The following is an 11,237-nucleotide window of genomic DNA, read 5'->3' on the forward strand; positions in this document are numbered from 1 at the left end:
GACTAAGTGTGTACCGAGTCGATCGGGTTGATTTTATTGCCCAATGTGCCTTCTACGATGAAAACGTGTACCAATGCTATGGGAATGGCTGAAAAAGAAGGGGGAAAAAAGAAGAAAAAAACTTTATCGAAAACAAAGGCTGTTTCGGCTGGTTGCCGAAACAGCCAAAATGAAAAATTAGAGGTCTATGTCTGTTTGAAAATAAGGGGCTTTTCCATTTATTATTTTGCATTGACTTTGTGTTTTTCCAATGTGCAGTCATGTAAATAATATGTTTTGTTCAAAGTTCATAAAAAGTTTTTTGAGCTACCGCCGACAGATGAAAAATATAAGAAAATTTGTTGATGGCGTCATTATGATGTCAATTCAGATTTGGCAGTAACTGGTGTTTTGTCAGCCCTGTAAAAGACTGACCGCCAGATTACTGAAAACTCCTTTACAAATGTGTTCAACCTGCCACTAGAGGGCGCTCTAAAATGTTATGACTTCACCTGCACTTTTTGTGTGAAGTACAACTATAGCCGACTACAGCTATAGACTTGCGTTATATGGTTGTGAAGAATTTTGTCCCATGGTACAATATACGCTTCCTTTAAGTCTTTATTTACAGTTCACAATCAATTGCAGAAATGAGGTTTGATGTTCTGATGTAGGATGGAAGTACGGTAGGAATGATTCGGAAGTAAGGAAGGTTTTGCTGAAAAACAACAAAATATAAAGGGAAATTATAAACTAATATAAATGGTAGAGTAAAGCAAATTGGGTACACAAAAAGGAAATAAACAATTAGATATTATACTAGTAATAATTAAACTATAAGATAAATGAAGAAAAACTATGTACTTACTACGCTGGGGGTGTTGCCAAAATTGGGTGTCTAACGGTGTGTCTAACGGTGTGAAAACTAACTATGTATACAAATAACGGTGTATAAAAGCAAGTGTTGTAGGTTTGGACACTAGCAACAGAATGATGGGAAAATGGGCTAAAACTATGGTCAATGCACAGACAGTGTCCTAACAGGGTGAATTATGGCGCCTTAGGGAATGTTTTGGTCTGGAGTAGGGGGAGGTTGCTATGGGGACCGCCACCCAGGCCTAGCAGAGTTGGGCGAAACAAGGTCGTACAGGGATCGGGGACTGTGGTCAAGGGATCTTACACTAAATTGTACATCTAAATTGTACATGTACATGGTCTAAGCTAGATAATGAGGATAACATATTTTCTAAACCTAAAGATGATTAAATGGTATTAATTAAAGACAAAAATAATAAGAAAAGGTAAATAATACACAACGTCCGACCCCGATGACATATCTGAATGTGTCATCCACGAAAGTCAAGGACAGTTGTGCTCTAAATCTCTCTATGAAATACTAAGCAGGTTTAAGATGAAGAAGACTAGTTCCTAAAATGTAAGGAAACTTAAGCTGAATAGCTTCACTAATAACTAAGTGTTAATCATTATCATTCTCATCCTGGCTGGTATCAGTCGTCGCAGTCGGTGGTGTCAACTCGGCTTCAAGAAGACAGATCTTGTCAGTCGGTCTAACATACACTCCGGCTTGGGTTTTGACTCGCACGGAGCGGACATATCCGTCTTTCCCTGGGTGCGTGGCCACAATAAGACCCAAAGGCCACTTGCTGCGTGGGGTGCTCTCGTGACGGATCAAAACAAGGTCTCCAACCTGAAGATTTCTTTGGGGATGTAGCCATTTCTGGCGGTGCTGCAGTGATGGGAGGTATTCCTTCAACCATCGGGTCCAGAAGACATCAGCGAGGTACTGGACCTGGCGCCAGCGTCTCTTATAGAGATCCTTGGCATCGAAGTGTCCAGGTGGTAGGGTCTGACCAGATCGAAGGAGTAACAGGTGGTTGGGTGTGAGAGGTGAGGCATCTTGGGGATCATCTGAAAGCTTTGTGATGGGACGTCCGTTTACTATTCCCTCAACAATACACATCAGAGTGTTTAGTCCTTCGTCATCAGTCAGCTGCTGGTGAAGGAGACTTCCTAGAATAGAGCGAATGGTCCGTATCTGTCGTTCCCAAACTCCACCCATGTGCGAAGCGGCTGGCGGATTAAAAATCCATTGGACTTCTCGCTGGTGCAGGTAGTTCTCTATTTGGCGCTGGTTCCAGTCTTGTAGAGCACGACGAAGTTCGCGTTGCGCTCCTACGAAGTTGGTCCCATTATCCGAGCGGATTTGGGCTGGCTGTCCATAGCGACTTATAAAGCGCTGCAGTGCGTTTATAAAGGAATCCGTTTCTAGGCTCTGGCAGACCTCTATGTGGATGGCTCTAGTGGTGAGGCAAGTGAATAAGCAACCATATCGCTTCAACTCACTGCGGGCTCTCTTCACCATGAAAGGGCCAAAGAAATCAACACCTACTGTGCTGAATGGTGCTGCTCCATGGGTTACTCGATCCTTGGGCAGGTCCGCCATCACTTGAGTTTCAGGGGTTGCCTTCTTCTTCTTGCATTCTAGGCAGTGACGAAGAACGCGCTTAACGGCTATGCGCCCCTTTACGATCCAGTACTTCTGGCGTAGCTCAGCGAGGATCCTTTCGCCACCAGAATGTCCATACTGATGATGGTATTGCTGAATGATGAGCTCGGTCACTCGGTGTTTATTTGGCATGATCCATGGGTGTTTAGCTTGGTGTGGTATGTTGGCATTCGTCAGGCGTCCGCCGACACATAAGATACCGTTGTTCGAGGTTATGGGGGACAACCTTTGAAGGCGAATTGACTTCAGGTGCTCCTCGTTGAACGCAGTGTGCTGAGTGTGGCGGACAATTGCAGCTTCGGCATCTTGGAGTTCCTTAACTGACAGAGACTTGCCAGCTAGGGTGGTTGTGTCAGTCAGCTTGAGAGCTCTCATGCGCAACAACTGTTTCACACGGAGGACCCAAGCCAGTGCTCTCTTCAGAGCGTACCAGGATGAGTAGCGGCCAATCAAGTCATCCATAGGATCGGACATTGGTGTGGTGTTGGTATTGGTCGCGTATACCAGTGGTTCCTTCTTAACCTCAGCCTCTTCTTGCAGCTGAAGGGACTTGAAGTCTGGTTGAACTGGCCAGGCATCTTCCTCCTTCAGAAGAAAGGCTGGACCATTCAACCAGCGTTCACAGTCGATGAGTTGTTGGGCCGTCAATCCCCTTGATACGTCATCTGCTGGATTTGAGGCAGAATCAACATGTCTCCACTGGTTTGGAGAGGATTGATCTTGGATCATGGCGATTCGATTGGCGACATAGGTCTGGAACTGCTTATCTTCATTGCTGAGGTATTGGAGGACAATCATGCTATCAGACCAAAAGATGGACTCTGCAAATTGTAATTGCATATGGAGTTTGATCATTCTGTCAAGCTTCACAGACACAACTGCCGCGGCCATCTCCAGTCTAGGTATAGTAGTCGTCTTAAGCGGTGCAAGTTTAGCTTTAGCCATCACGAACGAACAGTGATTACAACCGTCGGTGTCAGTAAGACGTAGGTAGCTGACGGCACCATAACCTCGTTCGGACGCATCTGCGAAATGATGTAACTGTGCCTTGACAATGGCTTCACTGTGGACAGGTTTAACACATCTTGGTACCTTCATTCCTTCTATCAACGGCAGATCTGTTAACCACCGTTTCCACTGCTCGAGAATGGTGCTGGGAATAGGCTCGTCCCACCCTATCTTGAGGCGGCAGAGTGTCTGGAAGATCATCTTTGCTTTTAGGACGATGGGGCTGACAAATCCAAGTGGGTCGTATATTGAGCTTGTGACGCTCAGCAATCCTCTTCGGGTATCGGGTTTCTCTTTTAGGTTGGTGTCAAATCCAAAGGTGTCTGTCTCGATCTTCCAAAGTACTCCCAATGCTCGCTCTGATGGAAGTAGTTCCTTATCTAGGTCCATGGACGTGACAGCCTTTGCACACTCGGCCTGGGGTAGTGACTTCAACACGGCGCGAGAGTTACTTAACCACTTGGTCAGTCGGAATCCTCCACGGGCCAGCAACTCACGTAAATGACTGACTAGCCGAGTGGCTTCATCTTCGGAAGAAACGGATTTGAGGCAGTCGTCAACATAGAAGTTTTGATCTATGGTCTCAATGGTGGCAGTGTCGTACAACTCATGGTAATCTTGTGCTACACGCTTCAAGGTGAAGTTAGCACAACTTGGACTCCAAACTCCTCCGAATAAGTGAGCTGTCATCCGGTACATCAGTGGTTGGGACTCAATATCGTCTCCCTTCCACCAAAGGAAACGAAGGGCGTCTCGGTCAGCCATGGACACACGAACCTGATGAAACATGCCTTCAATGTCGGCCATGAGAGCTATGCGTTCTTGTCTGAAACGCAGAAGGACTCCGATAAGCTTGTTCGTCAGGTCAGGTCCTTGATAGACGGTATCATTTAGTGAGGTACCTTGGTAGCGGGCGGCGCAGTCATATACAATGCGAACCTTGTCTGGTTTAGGCGGGTTGATCACAGGATGATGTGGGAGATACCAGACACAGCCATCTCTTCGATCAATGTCCTCCGCAGGAACTGGCTCTGCATATCCCTTCTGAAGGAGATCATGGATGCCGCTGGTGTACTTCTCCTTGAGTGAGGGGTCCTTGGAAAGACGCTTACCCAACAATTTAAGTCGGTGTTCTGCCATCAACCTGTCATTGGGCAAATGCGGTGGTCTTTCCTTGAATGGAATGTCCATGGTGTAGTTAACTCCGTCACGGTGCAGTGAGTTCTCCCAAATTGAAAGAACTTTCGTTTGGCTGACAGACATCGTCTCATTGTCACTGCCCACGGTTTGCACGTCATCAATCCTCCAAAATCTTTCAACCTGGCGTTGAAGATCCATGTCTGGTTTGACGAAGTAGGAGGATGAAGACTTCGGCCTCTTCTGGTGTGTTACTGGACCATTTAGGGTCCATCCCAAAGCGGTCTTGGTAGCATAAGGTTCGCCTTTTGAGCCAGCGCGAACCTCACTAGGTATCATTATGTCTGGGACGTCTTGTCCAATAAGAAGGTGTACATCGTCAATGTTGACATCTGGTATCGGTAAATCACTGAGGTGTGGCCAGAGGCTTAGGTCTTCTTGAACGGCAAGACTGTCGAGGCCGACGTTTAGCTGGGGCCTCGTAAGAACATCAGACAACGAATATAGGTGTGTGTCATCAAGGTCGGCCACCTCGAGGTGGACGACACTGGTGTGTACTTGAACTTCTTTCTGGTCAAGTGTAGTGAGTCTGATGGTGTCCTCCTTGCCGTAGATGCCTAGGCGTCGTGTCAAATCCTCTGAGCAGAAGCTCTGCGTGGAACCGGTATCTAAGAGAGCATAGGTTTTCACAAACTGCTGTTCCCCGCGACCTCTGACCTTAACGGGAACTATGGGTAGTGCAATCTTTCCAGCGCCGACCCCAGTGGAGTTACAGACAATTATGGGATTGTCTGCGGGTTGAGCTTGGGATGAGCTTGAAGACCCACCTGTTGTAGATTGGCCATTGTCGGTGGCCCCTGAGGAACGTGGGTCGTTTTGCGGGCGTGGGAGGTGCAGGTACTTGTTGTGTTTTTTGCCGCATCCTTGGATTGAGCACACAAAGGGTCGTCCTTACAGTCCTTACCCAAATGTCCAGGCTTGTAGCAGTTGACACAGAGTCTCTTGCCCTGCACAAAGGCAAGCCGGTCCTTAACTCTGAGTGCCTTGAATTTGTTGCATTGGTTGAGGTGGTGGTTTTGTCCGCAACTGGGGCAGGGATCAAGAGGGAGTGAGGTTGGCTTTGGTTTGGGTTTGTCAATAGGGTTTGTCACTGCAGATGTGGTTTGGACGCCAAAATTCGTCCGTCGGTCACATGACTTGTTAACCTTTGGCTTGGTGTCTCCTCTGGTTGATCCTCTCTGGATGATTTTGCCAAAGACAGGGTCTCGAACCTCCTCGGCTGCCGTTGTCACAAACTGCGTGACGTCATCAATATTTGGGGGTCTAGATTTGGTGCTCTTTATTTTGTGTACCTCTCGTAGCCATCTGGTTTTCAGGTGGTATGGTAGCTTGTCAACAATGAGGAGTAGGTTGCTTCTGTTGTTTAATTCGTTGAGGTACCCCATGGTGTCAAGTGTCTCACGACAGCATCGCAAATCATCTGCGAGATCTTGCAGGGATTGGTTGTCTGTGACATTGGGCCTCATTGTCACCTTGTCAATCCATGATTGTGATATGGTGTGCTCATCGCCGTATCTCTCCTTGAGGAGACGGAGTGCTAGAGTATAACCCTCTGAGGGTTCCTTCACGGTGCAGCACCGGAGAAGTTGCTTTGCCCTTCCGGTGCAGTACTGAAGCAGACGTGTCAATTTGGCACCGTCACTTACTGTCTCCCTTGCAACGGTGTTCTGGAACTCACGGATGAATGTCCAGTACTTAAGTGGATCGCCATCGAATGTTGTGAGTTCCGCCTTGGGAAGTTGAAGTGCCTCCACCAGGGATTGCTGATGAACGCGCGTGTCTCTGATCAGTTCGTGTAGTAGGTATCCTGTGTCGGGTTGCAATTGGTTTGATGGAGCAGCAGCGGGTGTGGGAATGGTGAATGGTGTTGGTACATAACTGGGCTGTGGAGACTGCAATGGGGTATGCTCATGTTCCAGAGGGCGCTTCGGTGTAGGTTGGGGTGTAGGGTTTATTTTGAAACACACTTCTGAATTTGCCTCCGCAGCTTCAGCATATGTCCTTGCAAGAGCATCGGCTCTGGCATATTTCACCTTCAGCTCAATTTCTCGTCTTCTCTGCTCTAATTTGAGATGGCGATGCTGGGTTTTGATTTGAACTTGAAGAGTTTCAAGTTCAAGGGCATTCTCCTCCTCCATGGCCTTGGCCTCTGCCTCAAGTGCAGCCTTTTCTGCCTTGGCTTTGATGTGGGCACTGGAGGTCGATGACTTCACTGATGAAGTAGTTGATCTGGCATGGAAGAGTTGGTGTAAATGGTAGCCATGCTGGCTGGCAGAGTCTCCGACATTGATATCGTCGACTCCCCCATGTTCTTCGGTAGGTTCTCCAACGCCATCGTTCATGATATCACCGACATTGATACTGTGGAATCCCTCATGATCCACTGTAGGTTCTCCAACGCCATCGTTCTCATTATTGATGTTATCCATAACGGGAAAGTCTCATAGAAATTCCAGAGAACGTACAAAACTAATATAGCCGACTACAGCTATAGACTTGCGTTATATGGTTGTGAAGAATTTTGTCCCATGGTACAATATACGCTTCCTTTAAGTCTTTATTTACAGTTCACAATCAATTGCAGAAATGAGGTTTGATGTTCTGATGTAGGATGGAAGTACGGTAGGAATAATTCGGAAGTAAGGAAGGTTTTGCTGAAAAACAACAAAATATAAAAGGAAATTATAAACTAATATAAATGGTAGATTAAAGCAAATTGGGTACACAAAAAGGAAATAAACAATTAGATATTAAACTAGTAATAATTAAACTATAGATAAATGAAGAAAAACTATGTACTTACTACGCTGGGGGTGTTGCCAAAATTGGGTGTCTAACGGTGTGTCTAACGGTGTGAAAACTAACTATGTATACTAATAACGGTGTATAAAAGCAGGTGTTGTAGGTTTGGACACTAGCAACAGAATGATGGGAAAATGGGCTAAAACTATGGTCAATGCACAGACAGTGTCCTAACAGGGTGAATTATGGCGCCTTAGGGAATGTTTTGGTCTGGAGTAGGGGGAGGTTGCTATGGGGACCGCCACCCAGGCCTGGCAGAGTTGGGCGAAACAAGGTCGTGCAGGGATCGGGGACTGTGGTCAAGGGATCTTACACTAAATTGTACATCTAAATTGTACATGTACATGGTCTAAGCTAGATAATGAGGATAACATATTTTCTAAACCTAAAGATGGTTAAATGGTATTAATTAATGACAAAAATAATAAGAAAAGGTAAATAATACACAACGTCCGCTACAACAACCTAACCACAGACTAACAATGTAGCAAGCAAATTCACGTCTGATTTTTGAAAACACATATAAGGGAAAGCCCGATCGTCAGGAGACTTAGCTAGATAATGGTACTAGTATGCAATTTTAAGATATAAGGCACTTCGAGTTACTTCCGGTTTGGACCGGAAGGAAGAGTCACGTGATTTTGCTCACGCCAGGTAAAATGAAGATCCAGGATTATTCTATCACTTTGAGTTACTTCCGGTTTGGACCGGAAGGAAGAGTCACGTGATTTTGCTCACGCCAGGTAAAATGAAGATCCAGGATTATTCTATCAATTCCCACAACGTCAAGTTGGGGTCTCTAACTGCTGATTTAATATTGATTTTCAAAGATTAAATCTATTAATCTTTAACGTGACGTCACTTGACCCATGATGACGTCATGATTACGTCACCCTTCGGAACACAACTATGCTATAAGGACTATGCCTTTGCTGATCAATGCCAAAAGTTGCCTTGAGAAAAGACGTGTACAAAGTCAATGGGAATTTCCAGGGAACAAAAATAAGAAAGAAAACACAGCACAAAAAGAAAGGCTTTTCCACAACTATGCGAAAAGCCAAGACATTAGAACAAAAAGAAAGGCTTTTCCGCAATTATGCGGAAAGCCCAAAAAAGTGAGAACAAAGAGAAAGACTTTTCCACAACTATGCGTAAAAGCCAAAAAAATGAGAACAAAAACAAAGCCAACTAGATTTACGTATGTTTTTGTACAAACATACGGCCGTTTCGGTAATTTTATGTCATGTGCGGTAAAGTAATCGAAACAGTGTTTGTCGAAAAGCGGGGAAAGTCGGCCCTTTAAGGGTTTAGGTAGGTCTAAACAAATTGTGAGTGCTTATTAGAATATGCTTGTTGGTCTATTCTTGTTAAATACTGAATGTTGAGTTTTAAAGCAGGTCGTAAATAAATAAAGGCCTTTGCAAAATATTGAGCCATGCACCATTTTTGTTCATTGGAATAATAGGTAAGCTTAGATTAAACAACCTTTTTCTATAAATTGTTTCTACACAGGTTCTAGATGTCACCTTAACTGTGTGAAAAGAAACGTTTTACACTGCACCCAGCAATCCCTAAAATGTAAGTACATGAAAGATAACCTTTACTTTGATCATGAGCAGATGCATGCAGGTGTCTCCTGCTTTGTCTTGGGCGTTCACGTTTGAAACTTTGTTCAAAAGAATCTCGACACTTTTGCTGTTGCAACAGTCCGTGGCCAAGTGAAGTGCAGTCTGCCCATTTACGTTCGGCACATCTTTATCACAGCTTTCCTAAAAGTAAATATTTGCAAAAGTTATTAAATGAATAAAAAGTTTTATAAGAAAACCCAGGCATGACCACGTAAGCGGTGGCGTCCCTTTAGAAAGCAAGATCCCTCGCACTTACTTGCGTATTAAGATTTTGCCAGGGGGATTTGATCTCATTTGTGTATGGAACCTGTTGCATTTGGTCACAGTTTCAAACAAAACGTCGAATACATGCAGCAGCCGACGTTGATGTGCTTTTTAAATCTTATTTCATAACCAATGAATGCACCCAGAGGTCCTCTCCTATTTAATAATAGCACACGCCTCATTCAAACGATCTATAGCTACAATTGATTTCTCCAGGCTCGGGGAGGGGTTCAAAGGAACACAAAACTTCGTGTGAAGGTTCCCTTGTGATGGAACCCTTAAGCAGAGTAGTGTAGGTGGCCTGTCTGGTACAGTTTGACCTTTGGCAAAGAAATATGTAAAGGTCACATACATATGTAAATATGTAAATACAGATATAAATATTAATTGATGAGGTTAAGAAATGATGGCACAATTTGACCTTTTGTGTGGATGGAAATGAATAGGGGATAGGTGAGGGTAAGGAACCGAGTACAGTTTGACCTTTTCTATGGGAAAGATTGCATAATGTATGGGGGGAAATATAAAATTTCAATGCAGTATAGTTATGAATTTCATTCGGTGGTGCAACGGGAACGGCAGTGAACACGGCCAGTTGTGTGGCCGGCAGTAGATAATCCTTGGAAAGTGAGACTGTAATAAGTGACGCTTGGACTATCCAGGGCAGATATTTATAAGCAAATGCATGAAAATATATTTAATGAATGAGCACAAAGTTTCTATTGCCTTGTTAATTGGAAACACTCTAACTATAGGTTTTAACGTCCAATTTCCTAAAATGTTCATTCACTTCTGAAAATCGGTCATTCATTTTCGTCTGAATTTGAAAATCGCTCTGAACACGCGTTCATTTTCGCTACCAGAGCATTCGATTCCATTTTAGTTCAATCAATTAGGTGTTTGAGCAGCACCTTTCGTTTATGCCCATTCAAATTCGTTAACAAGACTTCCTTTTCGCTTTTTAGTGGGCGATTTCAAACCTTGGTCACTCTTAGTTTAATGTTATGTGATGCAATCTGCTATTTTGAATGAAAAAACGTAATTTATGTGATGCAATCTGCTATTTTGAATGAAAAAAACGTACTTTTGATTGCACATTCACGAAATTGTATGCCAGAATTCTGCACGAAAAAGTATGCTTGCGTAAATGAATGCATATACGTAATTGGCCTTCTGTTTCTCAAAACCGAATGCACGGAAGACGAATACTATTGGTCTTCTGTTGAATTGAAATGAGATTAAAGATTTGCATTCAAATTCAGACGAAAACGAATTACCTATTTTCAGAAGTGAATGAACAGTTTAGGAAATTGGCCGGAAAAACCTATATAAAAGTTCGAAAAAATAATAATCGGGTGTCAGCAGTGTCATATAACGCACATCGCGTATGAATGATTGTGTCCGAAGTAGTGGTACAAGTTGAAGGTTTTGATACAGACATGGAAAGAGGGATAATTAACTGCGTGCGCGCTGTAGGCATCGTTATGTTTTTCATGATGGTTATATCAATAACGCTGAACTTTTGGTTCGTATTTCAACCTTCAGACGTTCAGAATGCGTGCAATTTGACGTCCGTCGATCCAACGACATATTCTGTGTTACAGACTGTAAATGTCTACAAACCCAGTGCGTCTCGGGAGTTTGGTTGTGATCACATTCTCCCTTTAACCGGAAATATATTTATCAGTATCTGTACTTTTGAGGAAAATATCATTGTTGACGTCAGAACATTTCACTTCAGAGGGATTGTATCCCATCGTTAAAGGCATTCACCTTAACAGGCAACAGTGGAAGTCGCTGAAAAGCGTTCAACATATGGTAGATAACTTTAT

At 44.0% G+C, this 11,237-nt stretch overlaps 1 protein-coding gene across 1 annotated transcript; it reads right to left on the bottom strand.

Moving 5' to 3' along the window:
- Positions 1-1,456: 1,456 nt before the first annotated feature.
- On the bottom strand, positions 1,457-7,140 carry LOC119731982. Its single transcript, XM_038205324.1, has 2 exons — positions 5,616-7,140; positions 1,457-5,574 (listed from the first exon to the last, which is right to left on the bottom strand). Exons 1-2 carry the CDS (start codon positions 7,138-7,140, stop codon positions 1,457-1,459), a joined length of 5,643 nt encoding a protein of 1,880 aa, XP_038061252.1.
- Between the last annotated feature and the right edge of the window lie 4,097 nt (positions 7,141-11,237).

Source organism: Patiria miniata, unplaced genomic scaffold, assembly GCF_015706575.1.
Source record: "Patiria miniata isolate m_02_andy unplaced genomic scaffold, ASM1570657v1 HiC_scaffold_24, whole genome shotgun sequence".
Classification (NCBI taxonomy): Eukaryota; Metazoa; Echinodermata; class Asteroidea; order Valvatida; family Asterinidae; genus Patiria; species Patiria miniata.